At 40.4% G+C, this 25,288-nt stretch overlaps 1 protein-coding gene across 1 annotated transcript; it reads left to right on the top strand.

The window, feature by feature from the left end:
- Nucleotides 1-19,483: 19,483 nt before the first annotated feature.
- msx2b (muscle segment homeobox 2b) lies at nt 19,484-21,931 on the top strand. Its single transcript, XM_075487308.1, has 2 exons — nt 19,484-20,053; nt 20,543-21,931. The coding sequence occupies exons 1-2, from the start codon at nt 19,660-19,662 to the stop codon at nt 20,995-20,997; spliced, it is 849 nt and encodes a 282-aa protein (XP_075343423.1). The 5' UTR covers nt 19,484-19,659; the 3' UTR covers nt 20,998-21,931.
- The last annotated feature ends 3,357 nt before the right edge of the window (nt 21,932-25,288 follow it).

Raw genomic sequence — 25,288 nt, 5'->3', positions numbered from 1 at the left:
GGCCAAGTTTGAAGCTTGTAGCATTAAATCTGTAGGACGAGTTCAATCAAATGCGAGGTGCGGAAAAAAAAGGATGTTTCCAACCACCAGCAGGTGGCGCTATCGGTGGATGACACTATGATTATATGTGGGTGTTCAAGCTGGGTCCAGCATTCACCGTGTGAAGTTTGGGACAGATTGTGTAATGTATGTTGGAGTTATAAGCGACTTAACTTAACTTGTAGGGGGCGCTACAGAGTCAATGAGCGACTCCCAAAAATATAAAGTTCAGATTTTTTCATGTCGTCGACTGGCCGCTGGTGCTTGCAAAATTTCAAGAGTTTTCGAGTGTCTTTTGCAAAGAATAAGAAGAAAGAAAGAAGAAACCTTACAGATACAATAGGGTCCTTGCAGTTTTACTGCTCGGTTCCTAATAAACCTTACAGATACAATAGGGTCCTTGCAGTTTCACTGCTCGGTCCCTAATTACAAAATGAGCAGCAGGTGAGGCCATAAGCAACTGAAGACAGGAAGTAAACAACAGAATACACATAAGGGCAAACTCTACAGAATAAAACAGGAAGCATTTAACTTAAACTGCAAGAAGTAAACCAATAACAAAAAGAGGAAACCAGATCATAGGAAAACCAAGAACACAAAACACAAAAAACTCATGGATCATGTCTTTCGTGAATGCTACTTGTGTAACAAGGGTTAATTTGACTTCGTGTATAATTCCACAAAATTATTGTTTTAATGTTTTTTTTTTGCCATTTATAAGATTAGTCAGGTGGAACTTTCGTTTTCGTTTACTGTTTCTGTACGTTCTTTTATGGGGGAGCAACTTTTGTGACAAAAAACTCTTCCTCTCTTTTGTGATGTTCGTGAGGAAAGGTGAGCTCCCATTTTGTCACTTATATTTGTCATTTTATTTTGTCTATGTTGCTCCATATTTCACTTATTTGAGCTATTGTTTGCGTCATTGTAATTGCTCTCTTTTGTAATGTTCGTGAGGAAAGGAAAGGAAAGGTTGGAGAATAAAAAAGACCTTCGAAAGAGCAGCAGTGTGGTCTCCATCTATTAACCATTAATAACACAACTCAGAGGTTTCATACCGGTTACACTTGTATACCCAACCCTGACACCGTGACCTGGTATCAATGAATCTGCTGACTGAATGTTTCAGAAAATAAATATATCATCTGTACACTTTTCTGTCTTTTTTGAGTGAATTTTTAATACTTTCTGCAAAATTTGAGGCTGGTCAGGGAAAATACTGAAAATAATTTGTTTCGTAGTTGTGTGTTTCAAATAAATCTTCAAATAGATTAACTACGAATTAAGTTTGAGGGTTTTAATTTAAGAAAACTTCCCAACTTTTCAAGAAATTGGGTAGGTATGTCCAACATTCTTTGAGAACCACTATAGTTATCGAAATCATCTCTACTGATTTATGAGCTTGATATGTTGCAGGGGACTGGCCAGTTTTCTGTAACAAAGAGGGCTGAAGCTCTGACAAGACATCTGGCGCCTTCTGCCATAAATTATCTGCTGTCACAAGTGAGTGTGTTAACATGGATTTATACAAAGCCTCACTGAGAAAAAGGGTACGTTGTAAAGGGACTATTCTTTGAAAATGGATTAGATTCTCATCTATCAAATTCATTTTCCGCTTTTTTTTTCATGGATATACCAGCATGACAGACACTGACACAAATCTTATTTTTGATGGTGGTAACTCTTATCTGCATCTAAGGCTCTCATGGCAGCAACATATATTCAATGCCCAAGAGAGGACATTACTGTTGTCAGTTGTAAAAGCCAGGTAAAGTTAAAGCCCTCTATCATAACAGATAAGCATCACTGTTTGTTCAACCATAGACTTACAATGTCACTGACATGCAATGTAGAAATCATATTACTTTCTAAATACACACAATTATATGTATTAAAGTGGAAAAATGGCACTAAGAGGGGCTGAAAAAGTTTTCACTTTTTTTCTATTTGCATGTTGAAAGAGCCCAACAGAAATGTGCCATTAAATTCGATTCTGTTCTTATCTCTGAACAGGATTGCAATTGTCTTGCTTGATAAGTGTGCTATAATCCAGTTACAGTAGCCTAGCTTTCATAAGAAAATAAGTAAACTACACAGTCATACCCAAAGCCATATTTTCAAGGATCATTTAGAATTAACATGAACATTTCAAACACAGCTCTTCACTATCACTCCATCTTTATAGGGCAGTACAGAACTGTTTTTCATACTGTTAAGATACAATTTACTCTGGCGCCTGATGTTTTATTTGATGTTAATTTCAGATTTGTAGCTACTTTGTGAAGACATTGATGATCCAGAAATGACTAATGCATAGGCCGAAGGGATTTCCACACATTTTAAAGAGGGAATATTGTGCTAGATATGAAAAGAAAATGTCCAATGTTGGAAAACATCTATTAACACACTCCTAATTGCACAGAAAAAAATTGATGTAAATGTATTTGAAGGATGCATTAGTTACTAACTCTTAAACCTTTGCATTTACCAGATACATAAGTCCCTGTCACAACGTCCATTTGGGTTGGGACTGTTGTGATTGGACGTTCTGTTGGGAAAATGGACATGGAGTGTTGTCGCTCCTTTGAGCTGACAGCAGAGGTTGTCACAGAGCTGAAATGATGTAAAGGGGGAGCCAGCACTGTGGACCTGCCACAGTAGACTGATGTTGTTGTTTCATATATTCAATTTACATTATTATTTGAAAGCACACATTTTGGAAAAGCACGATTCAGCCCACTCAGTTCAATATGCCATTGTTAATTAATAGAATAACTCTTTTAGTGCTGCTTTACTGTACTTCCACTACCCATAAACAGCTTGCTGTAGGTGCTATGATTGTGCTATACATTCAGATTCCATCTTAAGTCAGATAAATGTATCAGTATTCTTAAGATTAAATTCTATTAATTACTCAATTTTGAACACATTTTTTTTTTATCTCCCACCAAAACTGCATTGCCTGGCTGATGTTCTGACTTTTAAAGTATCAGAACTTGTTAACACAATATCTATACAGATATTTATTGTTCATACCATAACACACATCATTGCATGACATCTCACTGGAGCACAAATGTACATACGAACAATGACGCACTAAGATATTAATGCCTAATTATTTTTTATTCATTTCACCCATCCCTTGTCTCAGATTTGACAGGGTTCCCAGTAGTTTGTTGAAGTAATTACCTGTAGACATGGTGCAGAACAAAGCAATCAGGGAGGGTCCCTAAATATGCTGTCTAGACTTGATGTCTCGCTCCCTCTCTGTGTCCCTCCATTTATTGTGAGACCTGTTGTCTGACCTGACGAGGAGCCACCCTTTAACTTTAAAGAGGACCCATGGCACCAATTGTCTCCAGCTCATTACTTGTCATTTATCCTTTAATCTAAGAATGAAAACATTGTTTTGTTTCCAATGGGGTATTTTTTATTTAACCACCAACCAATTTCAGCACCTCAAATGTTAAAGAATAATATATCTGAGGCCTCTGACTCTGAGGCAAACAACAGGGCAGTGGAGTGAAGAGACAGTTAGTCTCACCCGCGCTAATGGCCCTCCTTTGAAGTGGTGAAGATTGTGCTTGTAATCAGCTTAATTGATTGTAACAAGGCACCAGGACCAGAGAGAGATAGAGACAGAACACTGTGGGGTGGTTTTAGAGAATCAGTTGTGTTTGGGTAGAGTACTAATTCACCATAATGACAGTCATTACTCCAAATGCAAACAATGTCACACAGTTCCCCAAACCCTGGGTCAAGTTGGCAGATGTAGTCATTGTACCAAAACACAGCCACAGGGAAACTGCAAGTAAATAAGATTTAAGTAGTGCTAAAATACTATTGAATGGTTGGTAATTGCTACTCAGTCAAGTAAAGAATGAACTGAAGTGCAACCTAAATGTTAGAGAGCAATTAACAATATACAGTGCTTACATGAATAGATGCAAAGTGGGATTTTGCCATGAGCCACAGCAAGCCGACTTTTAACTTGGAAAAAAAATAGAAGAAAACTAATTGTCACATCTTTGGTAAAAATAACTTCCTTTCCCCCTGAGAATATCTGTTTTGTCAGTGTCTTTCTTACTTGTTCTCTCCACATTCTTGTCTCGTCATCTGGAGTTGATCACTCCATTTCCTGGCTACTATTACAGTTAACAATTATCTTCAGATCAACAGACTGCCAAACTCAAGAGGTTTGGAGGGAGGTACCAAAAGTAATGCAGGGAGAGTTAGGTGCTGTTTACACATACCCGGGTATTTTGATAAACGAAGACCTTTCCCTTCGTTTGTGCCTTTCGTTTATACACAAACGGAGTTTTTTCCTCCGAAAACGAAGCTAAAAAAAAACTCCGGCAAAAGTGGAGATTTTTTAAAAACTCCGTTTAGCGTTTGTGTGTAAACTGGTTGAAAGAGACAAAAACGGAGTTTTGGGAATGGAATGAGGAGTTGTCGTCATAGTACAGAGCCCCGCCCCTATCCGCCATGTTGGCAGGATGCTAGCGTGAAAACGCCATTCTCTCCGTCCATTGTTTATCTGGCAAGCATGGAGGTACTAGCAGCATTTCTGTTGTTGAGAGCTATACTCGCTTGTGTGATTTTGAAAATTACAGTCATACAATGTATTGAACAACAAAGACATTTTTCACGGCTTTAGCAGTTTTATAGTCCAGCGCAACGTGTAAAAGTAGCTTAGTCTTGCTATCAGCACAGCTATCAGTCCACACACATGAGCCTGGCGCCATATTTTCTTCTTGAAAAGGATCCGGAAGTTCTTCCTGTCAGCGGTTCTCTATTAGGCTTCTGATTGGCTTGTGTGGAATTCTCATTGTTCTAACACTGCCACCGTCAGGCTTGGCATAATTTAACAGCTCTTGATAGCGTATTTATGCGGATCAATGTAGACGTGTTTTTTTTTTTAAAACGGGGCTGTGTGCACCAAGTTTTTTTGCACACAAAGGTTAGAAAATATGCGTTTATCAAAATACCCGGGTATGTGTAAACAGCACCTTAGAAAAAAATAGGACAAAGAGTAATTATCAAATGATGTTGCTGAGAAGCCGTATTCCAGCATTTTAACCTAAACAACCCTGATACATCATCCACTTCCAAGCTCATATGGCAAATACTTTGTTGTCTCCAAATATATACATTAAATTACTGTGTGACATTTTAACACATTGAGAAATGTCATTTCACCAAGTCTTAAAGGGATAGTTCAGGATACATGAATCTGTATGGCATCACCATAACCAGTGTCGTGCATTCAAACTGACTTACCCCCGACAGCGTCCTGTGAGCCGAGTTCTTGTCCAGTGTTGGTCAAGGCGAAAGTAGTCCGGCTTGTTTGCTGGGGTCAAGAAATTAGCGCGTTTTTCTTCCCAAAACCGTACGTGTGCTAAAGAGTGATTTATTTCATCACAAAAACCGAAGCCGGCAAAAGTCACTCCTCGTTATCACTTGGGCCCTATACTGTCTCTCATTGTGTATCAGTGCGCACGTCATTCTGACCGCGAGCTGTGCGCACGAGTCGATTCACTTTGTTTACTGCTCGGGAAGATGTCTGACTACGAGAGCGACGAGGAACATATTGACTTCCGTTCAGAGCCAAGGGGGTATCTTTATGAACCCGTTTATACTGAGGAGGAAGTTCGCCAAATGGACTTAGATCGGGCAGAAAGAGAGAGGGTGGACAGAGAAGTGATGGAAACAGAAGCTGGAGCCACTGCTGGAGCTGCGATACCCAGGGTGGCCGACAAATCCTGGTGCACTTGTTTGAAGTGTGAAGTAATGCAGACAGAGGTGGAATGTTACTGCTGCCACGAGTGGGATTTAGTTATGCCCCAGATACAAAACCTTTCCATAGATGAGGATGTCGGCGGCCGCGGGACAGCTGCTGCCTGCATCACAAATAACGGTGACTTCCCTGCACTCCTGAATGCAGGCGTCTTGAGAACTTTTTTCCATGTTCCCAAGATCAACTGGAAGAGGCGTCCCAGACCAGCTGGACCCGATGGCCAGTTGTCTGCAGAGTAAGTGTTGAGCACTGCCAAAGAACAGAAAGATTCGTGCGCACAGCTCGCGGTCAGAATGACGTGCGCACTGATACACAATGAGAGACAGTATAGGGCCCAAGTGATAACGAGGAGTGACTTTTGCCGGCTTCGGTTTTTGTGATGAAATAAATCACTCTTTAGCACACGTACTGTTTTGGGAAGAAAAACGCGCTAATTTCTTGACCCCAGCAAACAAGCCGGACTACTTTCGCCTTGACCAACACTGGACAAGAACTCGGCTCACAGGACACTGTCGGGGGTAAGTCAGTTTGAATGCACGACACTGGTTATGGTGATGCCATACAGATTCATGTCAAATATCCCGAACTATCCCTTTAAGAATGGCAAAATGTTAATTTACAACACTAAATTATTTTGTTTATAAAATTAAATCAATTTCTGCTTGTTGTGACTACAGCATTACTAAAAATATTTATGGTTATGAGCACATAGATTTTACATCTGCCTACATGCTCAAAAGAATGGTGAAAGTGACTCAAAACTCCAAAGTGTTTGTTCAGGAAATAAAAACATTAAGTAAGTGTGGCTCCTCTGTAATACTGAAAGGAGCAACAATCAGTGGGTTACATGGCACTGAAAGGATCAGATAATTGGCTAAATTACAATAAGATTGAGTTATTAAGTGCATGTAGACACCATAATTTGACAAGAAATTGGATTGGATTGGGTTACTCGCGATCGTATTAAGACCCCGAGATAACTGGGTTGAAAGTCAAAATAAACCTGCTTGTAGACGGTGAAGCACGTGGTGAATTAGACTTTGCGTTCTGCGCATACTCAAGATTTTTTCCCGGGGTCGGGAACCGGAAGTCGGAAGAGACAATATTACTGTTGTAGTCGCCGTCAGAAAGAAAAACACAGCGATGGAGAATCCGTTGTGCATCGCGTTTGTGCAACAAGCAGCTCATCACAAACAAAATATAGAGGGACGTATTTTCATCTTGCTCTTCATTCGCCATTTTCTCGAATGCCTGAGTTTGGTGTTGTTGTTGGAGTTGAAGGGGTCAACCGGAAGTGGCTCTATTAGCAATAGTTGAAATGGGTACAGCGCCACCTATCATATGCCTCTAATCCGATTCATTCACCGCCATATATCCAAGGAGAATTACCCTGGCTCAACTCATTCTTATCGTAATTTAGGCAATTATCTGATCCTTTCAGTGCCATGTAACCCCACTGAATGATGTCCACGACTGAATCAGATTTTAAATCAGTGAGGACCAGAAGTCCAAAGCCACCCAGTACCCTATTGATTTTTCAACCTTGCCCCTTGCTCCAGTATTCTCTGAATCTTTTCATGATGTCATGTATGTAGATGATGAAATGATCAAATTCTCTGTAATTGTACAGTGACAAATGTTCCTCTGAAATCACTCTTTGGGATGATCTTTTTATACCTAATCATGTGACTGACGTGCAGTTGCTCTGATTAGTTATGAAGGCAGGGCTCTCAAGTTTTCAAGTTTGCTTGGAGTGAGATTTGGGTGGGGCAGGGGCCGGGCCGTGTGCGCGGCGGGGTTTCTTTCGTTTTTTTTTTGGGGGGGGGGGCTGGTCCCTTGCAGTATCCCATCGCCATAAACTAGCTACTTAAAGAACAAAGAAATTGTTTTATTTATACCAAAATCACAAATCTTCACTTTTACACTAAATTCTGCTATATTTGAAAATAAATTGTTTTAGGTAGGCCTATGCAAAGTCTTAACAAAAAAAAAATGTATGTCTTGTTGTAAGTGTTTATGGCAGATTTTGATGCTTGATGACTGATATTGGGGGCTCCCATTTAAAGCACAGCCATTTCCCCAGTCATGATGGATGACAGAGTTCCATTCAGAAACAAAGTGTTCCTGGTCTTGGTTTTATTGAGCCCCACCATGGAAAAAACCCTCTCTGCATCAGCATTTCAGTGCGGCAGAACTAATACCAGTTTGGCAATTGTAGATAGCCTTATTGGGAATCTGCTCATACCAGTCACCTTTGAAAAGAATTAACCACGGAAGCCTAATTACACTCCTACATATTTTTCATTTTTCATTAAGTTGCTCATGTCAAAGGGTGTGTACTGAATATTTAGGTCTACTACTCCAACGAACACTTTAATCTTTTAAAGAGAGTAGGAAAACTATAGTAACTAATAAAAGATTCAAATAAATGAAGATATGACCTGCTGATGATCCTGACGGTTCTCTTCCACCTCCAGCTCGTCTACAACGAGCTTGCTTGCAGCTGAAAGCTATTTCAGACCTCACCCGGCAACAAGAAATTCTCTTTTCTGATTGGCTGAGAAATTCTATTTTGTGATTTGCCGATGGGTTGCTAAATCAAGACGGCTGTACCAGAGCTATAGTTCTGAGCTGTACGAGCGCACAGTAACCTGCCATTGACTCGTTTATAGTATAGGCCATTAGAATTTCTGTGCGATGAAGTTGATCATTTCTCAGCGTGAGAAATGGCATGTGTGGCGTGTGAGCGTGTGAACTTGTTGAAATGCGTGTGTCTCACGCTCAATGCGTGAGACTTGAGAGCCCTGATGAAGGCCTTGAGCCAGTCGAGAAGCTACAGGATTTGGTATCTCTTGGCCAAGAACTTGGAAGCCCTAAGCTGGTCAGGAACTAGCAGGGAAGTTGCTTGGCTGTGAGCTTAGGAGCTAGCCGAACTAGCTCTCGAGTGAATTATTCAGGATGGGCAAGCTCCCTGAGGTCCCTGGCCATGTGAGCTAGCTAAGCTAGCTAAGACAGTGGCTCCGGGCTTGTTTGCCCAAATGCTAGCTCGGTTTTGCTCCAAAGCTCCACTGCTGAGTAAACCATCAGCTCTCTCTCAGTTGAATTAGTTGTGAATTCCAAAGACGCAGGGGCACTTGACCAGGACCTCTGAGTCACAGGGTCCCTCAGATTGTAACTGAGAGCTAGCTCTGCTCACTGCTTGAGTTAGGGGCTCACAAACTGCAGTTCTAGACTAACAAGCATAGCCTTTCTTATATTGTTGAAAGCCATAGAAATGTAATACATTACTATTCTGTTAATTATACGTGCATGTAAACATAACTTTAAGTTAACTTAACTTTTTCCTCTTGAAAATAGCTCTCTGGCTCACACATTTATGGCTGAATTACAACAATATCAGAAGTGCTAAAGTGAGCATACTGTAGACTAAACAGAGAAAGAATAGGGCATGCCACTCAGCTACTGGTGGGGGGAGATGTAGGTGGAACGGATTTGCATTTGCATAGATCCCTATTCACTAAATGAGGAAAAAGGTGAAGACCATGGATTGTTGTCTAATGTAGAACTGCTGATTGAAGTCACATTTCCCTCCTGCAGCTTATAGGAACACTGCTTTACAGGATGCCACTGTGGATCGTGAATATGAATTCACAAAAGCATGATGTGACCAACAGTGACAACCGTTATCCTCTTTTAAAGCCCTTTCAGTGTCATAATTGAGACAATCAAGCTTATGCCCACTTTTATTCTTTGTCTTTTTTTCTTTGGCTTGTGTTAGGAATGTATCATGGTTACTGCCAATTAGTTTAATGGTAAGTCCATCTTACTCCAATTCAAAGGTAGCATGCAGAGGTTTGCCTTCTTTGACCCTGTGGGTGCAGAAATGCTCACAACAAACTTCTCAGCCACTTCTTGCTCTGCAGGGCCAGAACAAAGACCAGCCAATATGTCTGTGTGGCAGGGTTTATCATATCCAAGCTCTGTCCTTGATCCCATAGTGACTGGAATTTTCCACTTGTTAACATCAGTTTACAGCGGTAAACCTGAGCGTTGAGTCTGGTGCAAAGGACACACACAAACATACACACATGCACACACATGCACATGAAGGATTTCATTTTGACCTCGATCTGCTGTCATGTCAGGTCATATGCTTGTATTTACATCATATTATGTTTCCATGATCACCTGACTTCCAGAACCATGTTTCAATCAGACAACCTCTGAGTGATTTGGATAATCAGCTGCACAGCTAATCAATCAGCTCTGAGCTTTTTCAGCCATTTGCTCATTCAGGCACTTGATGATCTTAAACTGTGTAAATCACTGGGCAACTAACAAATGAGTCAGTGAGCCAGCCAGTCCCTTCCTCACCGCTGACCTTTAAAATGGTTATGACAGACTTTGATGTTCGCTTTTCCTTGTTGTAGAGTGGTGGCTGTTTTGTTTATTCAGTTAAGTGCTTTGTATTTTATGACTCTATAAAAAAAAGATCTGATTAGGCACCAATGGCCAAGCTGCCCATACTGAATTTAACCCAAAGAAGTTAAACAACAAACTTGAAGCTCAGTAAAGATGAGTGAACTTTTAGCACTGTATTTCGAAAGGCTTGCCTCATACAGTGATGGCAAAAATTTAGCACCCTATAAAAAGATTTCAAAGGAACTAACGTTAGAAATGAGACATTACTTTGAGGCAAGATTCTTTTCTTTTATGTCTCTATTTTACTGTTTTGTAGTATCAAAAAAGTAAAAAGGCCTTAAGCAAAAACCTCCTTTTTGGTCAGTACTATATATATGTACATACGTATATATATGTACATGTGTGTACACATATGTATATTCACACACACACATACACTTAAAAAACTGATGTTTTGAGCATCTCTGCCTACTTCTTGTGTGCCCCCTGTTGCTGTGGCCTCTTTAACACATGAGTTGTGCCGTTTCGTTGCAGAAAATATGAACCACGCCGCTGTTCCTCTGGCCCCATCACATATGCCAGAGTTGGAAGGCTCCATTGCTACCTCCCTTGCCGGCTCAGAGGCATATCAGCGGCGGATCAACTTCGACCCGTGTTCCGGCTGTACTTTCACACATGACACAATGTGCAAAGAAGGCACATCCCTCCCAGTTTGAAAAAGCGTATCTGAAAGCGGCTTTTGTGTAATGAGCATACGCCCGGAAACCATAACCATAATGATGTCTATATGCAGTTTGTCTGATGTTTCCGAGGGCTTTCATTGCCTTACACTGTCACGTCTTGTTGGGCAACAACTCTAGTGGCTCGTCTGTCCATACAAACATCACTTATGTCTTTCAGTTTGGCCATGCACAAACTACTGTTTTCACCTAAGGATAACCAGCTGACTTGCTCAGAACGTTCTTTCCTTGTATTTTGATTAGGGCTGAGCGAGTTAACTCGTTATTATCGCGTTAACTTTTTAATTATTTAACGCAGACAAATATTTTATCGTGCATTAACGCAGGTTTTATTAGTTATTTTTATTATTGTAAAAGTCTGTTGCTCACAGGCTTTTATTTTGTAAAATTCTGTTGCTGTCTGCTGCGAAACCGGAAAAGAAAGTAGTTGGCAGATCCACCAAACATGAAGAAGGGTACGTAACTTTTACTCGGCCATTTTCATTTCAAAGTTCTTCCAGACGGTGGAGTCGACAGAACCAAAGTCATCTGTAAACACTGCCAATATGCCGCCCATTGCTTGGATGCGAGACTCCGGTTCTTTTCACAGATGTCTATTGACGCCACATTAACACTGTAGAACTAAATGTTTGAGTAAACAAAGTAAAAGACAACATTAGATGTTGTAATCTTTAAAGAAATAGCATCCTTAGCATTGTCACTCGTACCAATAAATAATCAAAGTAATACTGGCCACGTTAGCCTGCTTCTCAACCAACAGCAGAGTCATTCCCCAGAGGCAATCTTCACGGTCAAAACTAGGATTCTTTAACTTCCACTTCTCCTCTGAATCACATTCACACAGTTACAGCAAACACCATGAAGCATGGAGTAATAAAATAAAAATAAACTAGCAGGTAACATCACAGCTACAGGTGTGAAGCTCACGGAGCTAACTGGCGCTACTTCCTGTTTTACTTGTTTCAACATAAAAGTACGTATTTCAAAATAAATTAAAAAAAAAAAACTCCTGCATTTACAAAGTTGAATTGTCTTATCACTGTAGTAGTTCCAGTCTAAAATATCACTTAAAGGCAAACACACAACTGATACCAGCAAATCATTCATGGAAACAGACAGTGGAGCGAGGCTTCAACAAAAGAACTACTTAAAAATGCTGATGTTAAAAGTGTGTTTGCACAACAAATGTTATGGCACTTTCATTTATATGGCAGCACATTTAAAATAAAACTAAATGCTAAAAGCTATACACTACTTTTGAATAAATTTTTGGATTTTGCGTACTAATGCGATTAATCGTGATTAATCAGCGAAATCATGTGATTAATTAGATTAAAAATTTTAATCGTTGCCCAGCCCTAATTTTGATGTGTCCTTAATGTATAAATTTTTGCCAATGGCCTGACATATGAGTGTTGACAGAGATATTTTTTCAAAAATACGGGAAAATATTCCCTTGAAAATATATACGGGGCGCCAGTTAACTGAAAATAGTCCTAAAACAGCCCTACAACATTCTCCTGATTGATAGGATAACCATTGCTACTCCAAAATTATTGTTGTTGTCTTTCCTCCCTGGAATTGTATCAATGCACACCTGAATGCTCCAGACCAGCAAACTACCACAACTTGTGGCTTTATAAATCAAATCAAATCAAATTTATTTGTATAGCACATTTCATGTACAAACAATTCAAAGTGCTTTACAGAAAAGAAAAGCATTGCAGCAGGGAGTGGAAAAAGCATTAAAAATACATTAAAGAATATGAAGAGAAACAAATAAAATCATTTAAATGAATTTAAAAACAAGCAACAGTAGAGATAAATTAAAAGATAGCGTGCAGATTTCATGCATAGACACATGAGAACAGAAATGTTTTTAACCTGGATTTAAAAATGTCTCCATTTGGTGAAAGTTTAATCTCCACTGGCAGTTTGTTCCACTTGTTTGCAGCATAACAGCTAAATGCTGCTTCTCCATGTTTACTCTGGACTCTGGACTGGACCAGCTGACCTGAGTCCTTGGATCTTATAGAGGTGTACACACCTGTTGATGATCAAGGGCACTTAATTAGCAGCATCAGGCTATAACTTACCTTCTTAATTCCTAGTCTACAGACGCAGAAAGGGTATATATAGATTTTCATACACTGCTTTGGCAGTTTGGTTCAGTCTGTTTTTAGTCTGTTAAATAAATAATGACACAGTGTAGTATGTCATGTGTAGTTGTTTATCTGAGGTTGTATTTCCTTCATTTTAGGAACTGGTAAGAACCAGATGATTTTCTATAACCTGATACACAACACCCCAAACACTTCAGGGGACATGTACATATATATATATATATATATTTTTTTTTTAACATGATTGCACTTTTTAAAGGTGACAACTTGAAAAACACTCTGACTTTTCAGCAGCACATTTTAATCTGATCTAATGAGATTTTATTCATGTTGCAGTATAGACATCACACATCTGCAGCAAGCTGTAAAGCCATCAGATCTTGATGATACATTTTCTGTGGCAATTAAAATATGATTTTAGGCTGGTGATATACTGTACTTATGGTGAATGAAGTTGAATTTAAACTATGACATAGACCAATGTATAATAATACATTTCCATGGCTTAAGAAATTAATTAAAATTAATTAAACACTATAATTGTAAAAGCTTTTTATTATCACTGTGTAGTCACAGCTGCTGAAAGACTGGTGTTGTTGCACGCATAAATTCTATTTGTCCCACTTCAGCGCTTGTGTGTAAGCGCATTTCATTCACTAACCCGAAGAGTTCGTGTAACCCGAAGAGTTCGTGTAACTCAGTCATAATAGCTGGGAAAGTTGTGGCTTTTTTCTACCATGAAATGTAATTTACTGTAATGAGACAAAAATTTCACTTGAGGAGATTTGTTCTTGTGGTTTGAATTGTTTGTTGTGTGGAAGGTGGATTTCCCCAATCTCTGGAAAACTTCCCAGACAGTGCACGTTTACATGATCACATGCAACACACACACACACACACACACACACACACACACACACACACACACACACACACACACACACACACACGTCACTTAAATAATTACATATATGCACACAAGCCCCTCCAGCACCACTTAAAAACAATTATACCATTTCAGTGCCTCTACATTATAACAGGCGGCCTTGTGATTTACTCGATGGCCTCGTCATAAATCCTTCCTGTCAGAGCCAATTAAGGCATAACATGTCACAGGGAATGTACATGATTGTATAAGGATCAGATGCCCCCTGGTTTGTTTCCTAAACTCCGTATCGAGGTTGAGAGTTTGACACGAAAACTGAAAATCATGAGTCCTGTGATAAACACTGAGTCATATACTAAGAGACTGGGGATCCTTCTTGTGTCTTATCCTCATGGCACTCCACGCATTTGATCACATAGACCCAAGCCACATCTTAAGTCACTTCAGAGCACAAAGTAAAGTCAGCTGAATATGCAACTCATTGGCTTAAATAATCAGTAATACTACACTTTTCATATTTGCAAGATGCACAAGATGTTCCTCAAAACAAATTCATGTGATACACTACATGATAAACAAGGAATACTTTAATATGTCACCTGCAAAGGAGATAAATGCAAGCCCATTTGCACAATTCTATTTGGATATAAGGAGGGTGAAAAGGTTGCCGAGCTTGAATACGCCCAAACATCCAAAACCCTTCGAGGCGTAATATTTTCGTCACAAAATGAAAGGAAGACCTGATAATGAAGGGTTGTGGTGATGTGAGGCTGTAAACCTAGATAAGCATATACGTAAGTACACAGGTAGTGTTCAAAACTTCATCAAAGAGCAGAGAACGCTTCCAATAATAAAACTGCGGTTGGCAGTTGCTCAAGAAATTATAGTCCTCAAAAGAGCAGTTTGGCTCATGTATGTGTTCTGGTACAAAAAGGAGGGAACCAAAACATTTTAAAGCAAAATTTGATATTTAATTTTCTCAACACAACGTAGCAGTAGTGCTCACCTCAGTGTTCAGCATTTGTTACAGAAATATTGCACATATCCGTACAGATGTGTGTACATGTTTTAATGTTAACCATTCAGCCCCAACACTGACCTATAATTCAGTGGGGCTGTTCTCAAGAGCCATCCCCTGCAGCCTCACAGTCATCAGCTGACTATCCTGTAACATGGCCCATGACTGAGTCAATTGCCTCCTTCTCTTGTCATTAGCAAAATGGCCATGAATCTTTCACATTACAGGAGGCCTCATTCTCTGGCTTCTGAATAGATCTGTCTGCTGTGTTAGCAGCTAATTGGCACTGGCGCCATTGTAGCATTCAAGGTAGTCATTTAGGTGCATTACAGGCGGGGTTCCTGAGGATTTCCCAAGCCTCGAAGAGAGGGAGAGGTGGAGTGGGTGACAGCGCTGAGGTAATTAGGATCCTAGTCAGAACAATGTGATCAACTTGAGCGTGCAAGTGTCAGTTGTTTACAGCATGTCCCACTGGTTTGACAAGTTACTTGTTTTACTGAGAGGAGTATGGTTTAGCTGTGTACCACACTGTGTCTAAATGTGTGTAGGTGAGGGATATAAAAAGAGTACTGGACTAATATTTCAAATATTAGTCAAGTTGTTTCACAACATTTAATTGCATCTAGTTTTAGTTTCACATCATTTTGGCGAGCTAAATGTTTCTCAAAAACTAACTAACCATGTTTTTGTTTCACATTAGAAGAATGTAGTCGGCCTTCGACTTATTGCATAACAGAGGAACACTTTGGTTTAATTTAATCTGCATTTGTATTTGCACACATTTTGTATCCAAGAATATTTTGCCATACTGGAAAACCTATTCTTGTAAATAATTATCCTCATCAACTCTATCGGCATCATGTCCTGTTGTGCAACAGAGTTAAAAAAAAAAGCTTTAAAAAAAGCACCAAATGCCCAGTTGTATTATTTGCAGCTCTTTTCATAGTGGGATGCTTGTTGCAAGTAATCACTAAACAGCCACATCGTCCACCCCAGTCTTAAAACGATACGTGTAATATCTATTTGTTTGTCTTTTTCATATATAACCCTAACCATGATTTTGTTTTTCAATTGATGAATATATTTTTATAAATCTTTACATTATTAGTTACAGCAAAGTAGAAAAGTGAAGGAACATTAGAATATGTTGAGTTGGATTACCGTCATGGACTACAGCCTCAAACCAACTTGAATGTGTTTTTTGTTTTTTACTAAAAGTAAAGTTTCACAAAGTGCAAGATTAAAAATGTAAAAATTTTGAAGCCTTCAAATGGAAGTCGATCAACATTTTTTAAGCCTTTATTGTGCCATGATTTGTGCTGTGGACCAGTGAATAACAGGCTGTTACAGGTTCTGGAGAAACACTGCATTGCTTCTCTGCTGAGCACCACTGATAATGGTAAAAAGTGTCCAATAAGTACTTTAAAAAAAAAAAAACTTTCTTTTTTACATAACTTGCTTGAAAACAAGAAAAAAATTTCACATACTCCAGTATGTGTTTTGTTAGACTACTTTTCGCTTTGATTATTGTGCGTATTTGCTGCAGCATCATTTGGAAAGCTTATGCAATGTCGCTATGTCACAGCCGTTATGTTAATTTTTTACCAAGATCTTGTCTCAATGATGGCAGAATAGGACTTGCTATGTACAGTTTCTCAGTGAGGTTAAGGTCTGAACTCTGTGGTGGTCAATCCATGAATGAAAATGTTTAACTACTCCTTCAAAATTTGAGACTGGTGAATCTTGGCATTGTCAACTTGGAATGTGCCTGGAGAGACAAATATCAACAAAAAAAATCATTGATGGAAAAATCCAGACATTCTTTTCAAATAGTCAGTTGACCTCATTTTTGGGCACATGATGATGCTGAACCTAGACCTGACCAGCTAAAACAACGCATACAAGGAAAAGGTCTGAGAAAGCGGCAAGAAACGAGAGGATCGACCAGATGATGCTGAGTGGGATCAAATTTATTTTTGCTATAAAAAACACATAGCAGTGATCATTTTTATCTTTTTAATATGTTACTTTCCAAGCTCCCCATTTTTTATTTTTGTTTCAGCAAAGATCATAAAATGTGTGATGTCGCTGGCATGAATGAGTGTTTTAATGGCAATGTAAGTGTAGCCCAGCCTGCTGATTATCCCACCAAACATTCCACCACTTCAAAGCCTCTGCTGTAATTACAATGCTCTGAGGTGTGCCCGACCCTCACAACCAGAGACTTCTCAAGACTCTGTCACACATGCACACACACTGTGCAGACATCTACACAGTGCACACACAGACAAACATGCTCAGACAAATTACTTTCGCTATTATCAAGCTTAAACGATATTATGGAAAAAAGGAAGTAGGATGTGTGGGTAATTTTGCTACACCCAGGAGGGCACCCCTCTCGCTTCTGCCCCACCTCCTTCTTCCTTCCTTCCTCTATACCCCTTTCTACTTCTCCAGCAATATTCTTTTTGATAACTGTAGACATACTAGTATTTACATATTGTTACTGAGCAGAAAGGCTTGGTATTTCATATATAATGCATCATATGCACAGCAAGTGCATCCACTCACACTTTTTTCACATTATTTATGGAAAAGTTGTCAATACGGGGTGTAAACATGTATATGTATGAATGAATGAAGGAGCTAAATGTGGAAAGAAGAGATTGTGGAAGGAAAGGGTCAGAGGCAGGAGTGAATCCTTTCTGAGGCGAAAAAATTGAAATGAACAAATCATACGTAGCTGGGGACAGAGAGAAAGAAGAGCCCGAGGAATACATGAAGAATACTTTGGGTGCCTTGGATAGGGATCTATAACTAAAGTAAAGGTAGCAAGAATGAAGGACCAAAAGGATGAAGTCAGGAGTTAGAAAAGTGGCAAACATGCGAAAATGACAGTCCACCAAGAGCATGCTATGTGGCTGACTGACAAGGTGCCTGCAGGGTTAGGGACACAGCCAGAGAGTTAGAAGTGGCGTGGGTGGAGGAGGAAGGAGGTAGGGATCCTGAGCAGAGCTGTAAAAAAAAAGGGCAACAGTTTCTTCCCTGAGGAGTCAGCTCTTTCATCTGGCCGCTCACTGGCGCCTTCACAAACCTCTGATTGTCTGTGAAATAACCCTACTTTAATAAGGCAGCAGTGGCAGACTCCTGGGAACTGAGCTCTGCTGCACAAGCTACTCAGACCTGCTGGCTACATGTAAAAATATAGAGGAAAGTTTAGATCAATTTATAGAGAAAAGTGCTTTAGATAAGTTTAGCATCCGGTGTGTTTAGGGGGAAAACGGAAGGCTTGAGGCTCTCAAAACAAACTGAAAGACAACCTATTTCTGTTGGATCGGGCAGCTGTGGGCTTTACACACAAAGTCACTGCTTAGGGATCACTTGTATGTACCTTGTGATGTGAAATTGTGATTATTATTCAGCAAGAACTGAGTTGAGTACATGCAGTCACACAAATAAGTCAAAGATTCTCAGATGGAAGAATTTCAACCAATAAGTGTAAAGTTCTCCATTAGGAGTTGGGAACTTTCATCTGAAAGAGTGTGAAATTGTCCATGTAAAAATCACAATAAGTTGTTTCATAATACATCACAGTGAGTTACTTGATGTTTGCTGTGGATAGTAAATGTGACTGAATCATAGGACATAAGATGAATGAGTCAGCCACAGACATGGAGAGAGACATGTGAATGCCTAATCTACTTTGTGTCCAGTCGGGCCTCAGACAACAACTGGACCAAGCCAAGCGTATTAAGTACAGAATATGTAACCATGTTAAGCCATTTGCTCTTTAATTTGAGTGTGAAACCCCTTCATAAAATTTGGATCGCGACAGTAGAGTGCACAAGATCAATGAAGGTTAATTTGGAAAGTCCCAATGAAGGGAACACCAAACAAATCGGAGAGAGAAATCCAGAAGAAAGGGATCAGTGTTTCATCCTGGGTATAATTCTGCTTAATTATCCACATGGGGCCCATGTTTACACATGCAGTCTCATGAGGTTAGAGCTAATCCATTACTGGAGCTTAACATGTGATAATGCTGTAGCACTGCTAATATTTTTACAGCCCATTTCCCCGAATTCACTTATCAAAGCAAAGAGGTGACACGGGGACAATCTGCATCAAGTTTTCAAAGAAATTTCGATTCCTCGGAAAAAAAAAAAAAGATATGAAAGCCCTGTTTTGGAAAATTTGAATTTATTACAGCATTTTGGAGAAAAGGCTGTGAGGAAATGAATGTTTCTGGTTATTGTCGTTATCCTACAATATTTTTTTTCTGCTTTAAAACGACTTGGATAAAACTGTGAGCTTGGACTACTTGGTGCTTACAGATGGTGTAAGAAGTGAATGAAGGGATCACTCACCGATTAGGGAAACTGAAGGATCTGCAGCACTGCGCTCCCTCAAAAACAAAGTAAGTTTCCTGCTGTCCCTGAAAGCGGCATGAGCTCACATACATAAACATTTTGGGCAGCAGTGATTGGTCAGAGTTGAGTCGTGTCAACGCACATACTCCCTCATACTACTTGACAGCTCGTATCACTGCGCTCACGGGGGCTCGTGTCACCTGGCTGAACTTTAACGGCCGTGTCCGCGTGGAGTCCACCTGGTTTTTTTTTTCGGAGGAAAAAATGGCCTCCCGGGAGACTACGAACGACTTGGGATGCAGTTCCTCCGAGGAGGACAGTAACCGAGCGGACTTGCCAGAGACGGAGGGGCCGGGTGTGGAGAAGACATCTCCGGCGGTGCGACGGCATCACCCGTTCAGCGTCGAGGCGCTCATGTCCGGGAAGAAGACGGACACCCGCGGCGGAGAATCCGTCTGCAGCACACTGAAGGGTGGTTCGGTGGTGGTGTCCGCCACAGGTTTGAACTCTTTGTATCTGTGCCGGGAGACGTGCAGCCCTCCTGTCGGTACTCAGATGAGTTTGACAAATACGCCTTCGTCGCCGGTCAAATCTGAGGCGTCGGAGTCGGAGGACTGTGGAGCCTGGGTTACTGCCGGCGGGTTTTCGACACAACCTCGTAAGTTTACCGAGCGAATCGTACAGATATGTTTACTGTCGGCATTTTGTCTCTCTCTGTAGACCATAACATCTACACTATGCTTCAGCTTGAGCCCCAGACGTTTCAGTTTTTGCAAGTAAGACTTTAAGGTTTACTGACAGAATAGTCCATCCCCTACAGGATGCGCCGATCTATATATCTAGAGATCTAAAGATGATCCCTGTTTAGTGAGATCCATTCAGTGGATAAAAGTGTAAAGGGATAACTTTGTTACAGATTATACTGGGGGTCTAAATATGTGCTATTCTTGAACCTTGTAAGGTGAAACAGTTGCTGTAGTTTTACTATTTTAAAACCTGATGTAAACTATAACCGACAGCCATTTATCACAGGGCCACCCAGCATCTACACCTAATCCAATCAGATTATGTGATAATTAGGTGAATTGGTGCATTCATAGTGCAAATCTCATTCACATTCTAATCTCTTCCTCTTTTCTTCTCCCAGGTCATGTCAGTGCCGCCTGTCAGCTGAGAAAACACAAGACCAACCGAAAGCCCCGCACCCCCTTCACCACATCTCAGCTCCTGGCCCTGGAGAGAAAGTTCAGGCAGAAGCAGTACCTGTCCATCGCAGAGCGGGCCGAGTTCTCCTCCTCCCTGACCCTGACAGAGACCCAGGTGAAGATCTGGTTCCAGAATCGTCGGGCAAAAGCTAAGAGGCTCCAGGAGGCCGAGCTGGAGAAACTCAAGATGGCAGCTGACGCCAAGACGGCAGCAGTGGCGGCCACGACTGCAGGAGCTTTACACCCTGGCTTTACGTTACCACTGTCGCTGGGCACCATGTCGCTGTACGGACAGGCGTACTCTGCATATCACCACCACCACAGACCCATACTGCCCATATCACCTTTAGGACTCTATGCTGCGCCTCTGGGCTACAGCATGTACCACTTATCATAAAAATGGAAATATTTTGACATGTTTCAAAGCATTCACAAAAAATGGACATGGAGGATGTGTGCTTAACATTTTTTTTAAAAAGTCCATGTAAATAATATATCTACTGCACAAGAAGTGCAACTTTCGGAGCACTTCAAATCAAATTAAGTATCTTCTTTTTTTTTTCCAACGGCGAGGATAAAAAAAAGCTTCCTGCTTTCCCCCCTTAGACTGCCTGTTTACACGACTGGCCTGTGTGAGGAGGGGGGTTACTGTCCAGCTGTTTATGCTCTTCACTTGTTTACATCTGCAATAATTAAGCAGGGCGAGGACTTCTTGGACTGGGCACCCAAACAGAGACTTCCACGAGCCTCGCCACTCAGACGCAGAGCCTTGTGTCGATAAGGGCCTTAATATCAGGATGCTTGTGTGGATGAATGGATGTTTCAGCTACTCAGGCCAGATAAAACGTATCAGTGAAGCATCGTTTTTCATTTCCAAAACATGAAAAAAAAACCCCAAAAAAAGCAGTTTCAGGTTTGTATGAAACAAAACTCTAAATGTTTTAATCTTTAACTCTCCACGGTTAAAACTTTGTTAACCTTTTATCTTTTGTACCAATAAAAGTTTCATTGTTCCCCTAATTTCTTTACGACACATTTATAGCACATAGACGTATTTATTCCCTATGAAATACAATGCTGGAAAAAATGTAAGAATGCCTTACTGTTTGTTGTATATTTATGATAAGAATATGGTACAAAAATGGCGGACCAAATATATATTTATATTGTTCTTCTTCTTGCACATATCTGAAAGGGGCTACGTTTTGCTATGCAGTTGATATTTTCCTCCCACATTCATGCTTTTATCGTCTGACATTAAAGCTGACCAGATTGTTTGAACTACAGATGTGACATTTTGTTTTGTGTGTAAAAAAAAAAAAAAAAATAAAGTAGCAAAATGTAAGCTCGAGCAGAGCTGTTATTCCCTCTGTCTGCGTCCCACAGCGCTGTGCAGATGCAGCTGCTCTTTGTGTGAGTTTGTGCGGTTTAATTCCAAGTCTGTGTTTCCCATCAGACGGTGGTCAGTTCAAGGCAATGTTTGACAAAGCATAAATGATACTCATAAATTTTACAGCTTCACAGATAGTTCCCGTCATCCACCCCTCTGGTAACATCTTTTATTTGTGCTACTGAGGCAGAGTTTCTGAATGAACATGTTGACTTTCTGGATCATCTCTGCACAGCTGGGCATTGTTGTGGTATTCAACTCTGACAACAGTGGCACGAGACTAACTCAGCATTGAGGTGTGCTGGTTACATTCACTCTTTATTCAACTGGAAATAATCCATGGTTGTCTCTCAGTTTGTTATAACTTCCATACAGATATAACTCGCTCGTTTTTTACCAACCTGCCTTGTGAGAGGCCAGGTAACTCATATGCCTTTATCCTGTCCGGCAGTACGCTCTTCCTGCCAATAAACTTATCTATGACCGCTGTTAACCCGGGTTTGAATGAACAAACGTCCACCACAGCCGTCCAGCTCAGTGTCAGTGCTTTTAGAGCCGCGGGGGCACTTTTGATGGTGTGTGGTTCCTGTGAGTAGTTAGAATTGTAAAAGCAGCTTACAACTTCCGTGTGACTTTGATGTAATGAGGAAATCGTTTATGGGCAGCAGTGTATTTATGAGGTTCCTCTTTAATCAGAACAAGGCAGGCAGACGGAACTGCCAGGCAGAGCAAGTAGCTTGCACAGGCAAGCAATCAGCTTAATGAAGTGCAGATTGGCAGGAGTGACTGGGAGTCTCCTGTGAAACATCAAGTTTGTGCCACTTAGTGGAGGAGTGTTGAATTTCAGTGGTGGGGAATTCAATAAAGGAGTCTCTTTGTGTGCAGGGCTGTCATTAGCACTGGGGATTGTTTTTTTGTCATTGTTAGTTATTGCTCATTTCCCAGTGATTGGTCATATTTGTGGTTTTGTATGTTACTGAAGGACAACATGTGACTCAGCGCCCCTCTGGCTTGGGTCATGTGCTTGTCTCCTACCTCCTCTTGTGGCTGTTTGCTGTATAGCATCCCCAGAGGAACCTTCCTCGCTGTGTAAATGCTGGCAATGAGCACTGTTGAAACAAAGTCACTTGATGAAGTTACAGCTCTAAATGTACGTGGACGTAGTGAACACAAGTGTTATGCAGGAAACTTTACAGTTGCCAGTTGGCACAAGTCCCAACTATGACCTTTTAAGGGAAAATATGACCACACGCCAGACAGTATACGAGTTATCTAAATTTGGCGAGTCAATTACTCTCCTTTTTTCTACCTTCACCAAGGTCATTTCTGAGCCAGAGGTATGTTTCCAGTGCCATTTCTTTGTCTGTCTAACTTTAGTTTACATAAGAACGATGTACGTATGAATAAAGAGGAACCAGTCACATTGTGCTGCAGATCCTGCTCAATAGATCCTTAAGAACACTTAAAACACCTAAACTTACATCTCATAGCACAGGTATTTTAAACATACCCACAAACCTTCATGCACGGGTGTTTGATTGGTCTTTTTCTCCTTCACTTAATTTGCGAGTATAAAAAAGTAAAGTAAAAAAGTGCAGCAGTGCACGATAAGCAGTTTGTAAAACCCAGACGAGGCTAAGATTGGACCATTTGTTGACTTGTTTCAGATGTTCTACATTTGCTGCAGATGAGTCATTGCTGGTTTTATTTGGACTTTTTGTTGTTGTTATTTTTTTCCCATGAGTTGAATCTGTAGTTCTGTCACTGAAGGTACAGATTAAGTCTTTTAGCACATAACAAGGATGCCCAAAGCAACACGCAGAAAATCAAAAGAAATGTATTGTTGAGGCTACACTGAAAACACGGTGAATGTCACTGTGGTTTACTGATAACTGTGAGGTCACAAATGTGACCTTCCAGAGCTTCACAGCCAAAAAAAATCCGTCACTAAATATTTGAGACGTATAGATACACTCCCCGTCCCAAAAAAAGTCTCACACTCTAATATTTCGTTGGACCGCCTTCAGCTTTCGGCACGCTGTGGCATCATTTCGATGCCACAGCGTGCATGCACAACATGAATGCACAACATTCATTTCCATCCAGTTGCATTAATTTTTGCCAAGATCTTGTAGTGATGATGGGAGAGTCTGACTGCTGCTCAAAGTCTTCTCCAGCACCTCCCAAAGATTCTCAACGGGGTTAAGGTCTGCACTCTGTGGTGGGCACTCCATGTGTGAGAATGATGTCTCATGCTCCCTGAACCACTCTCCCTGAAATTTGAGCCTGATGAATCCGGATATTTTTATCTTGGAATATGCCCGTGCCATCAGGGAAGAAGGAAAAAAATCCACAGATCCCGGTCATTCAGTATATTCAGGTAGTCAGATGACCTTTGGGCTCATACCGTTGCTGAACCTTAGGCTCCTTGAAAATTGAAGCCTTTTTTTATGTTTAGCCTCACTGATAAGAGGTTTTCTAAAGGCTCCACAGCTGCTCCCTTCATATTGTGGAAATGCTCTTACTTTCACTATCAAACATGGCCCTGAGTTGTACTGTCGGTGTTTTTTTACGATATGAAATCATATCGTAAAAAAAAAAAACGTTTAAGTGATCACCAATCACCATCATTCAAGATTTTTTCCTGACCACATTTCTTCCTCGAAGATGTTGGTTCCCCACTATCCTTCCAGTTTTTAGTAATGCGTTGGACAGTTTTCAACCCAATTTTAGTCGTTTCAGCAGTCTCCTTAGATGTTTTCTTTGATGCATGCCAATAATCTGACCCTTCTGAAACAGATTAACATCTTTTTCACTACCAGAGGATGGTTATTTAAGAAATGAGAAGCTACTCATAGCATCAGTTAGGGTTAAATAACTTGTTGCCACCTGAAACATAATCATCCATGCACTAAGTATCCAATTGGAGGCTCTTACTTATTTGCTTAGTTAAATCCAGGTGGTGAGTTTTCTTTTTTGATGGGCAGTGTATGTACTTCCTTCCCTATTTAAAGAGAGACCCAAGTGACTTTGCCTGTACAAAATAGAGCACAACATACTGGAATTGCATTGTTCCTAACCACAAAACCAAGTAAGGCAAGGCAAGGCAAGGCATCTTTATTTATATAGCGCATTTCATACCACAGGCAACTCAATGTGCTTTACATAAAGACAAGGCATTTAAAAGATAGAAATTAAAACACAGTTAAAAGCAATCAAAGAAGAGGGGGAAAAAGAAAAATATAAAAAATAATCATTAATTAATTCATTTAAAAGTTAAGAGTGCAGATCAAATATT

The sequence above is a fragment of the Odontesthes bonariensis genome, chromosome 16 (genome assembly GCF_027942865.1).
Source record: "Odontesthes bonariensis isolate fOdoBon6 chromosome 16, fOdoBon6.hap1, whole genome shotgun sequence".
NCBI lineage: Eukaryota > Metazoa > Chordata > Actinopteri > Atheriniformes > Atherinopsidae > Odontesthes > Odontesthes bonariensis.
Note: the sequence above shows the minus strand (reverse complement) of the source record. Positions and strands in the feature narration are given on the sequence as shown.

What these genes read in the sequence shown, in the direction of transcription:
- msx2b (XM_075487308.1), top strand. Translation starts at nt 19,660, where the DNA reads ATGGCCTCCCGGGAGACTACGAACGACTTGGGATGCAGTTCCTCCGAG. An exon ending in CGGGTTTTCGACACAACCTC is followed by an intron (nt 20,054 to 20,542) that starts GTAAGTTTACCG and finishes TTCTTCTCCCAG; the next exon opens with GTCATGTCAGTGCCGCCTGT.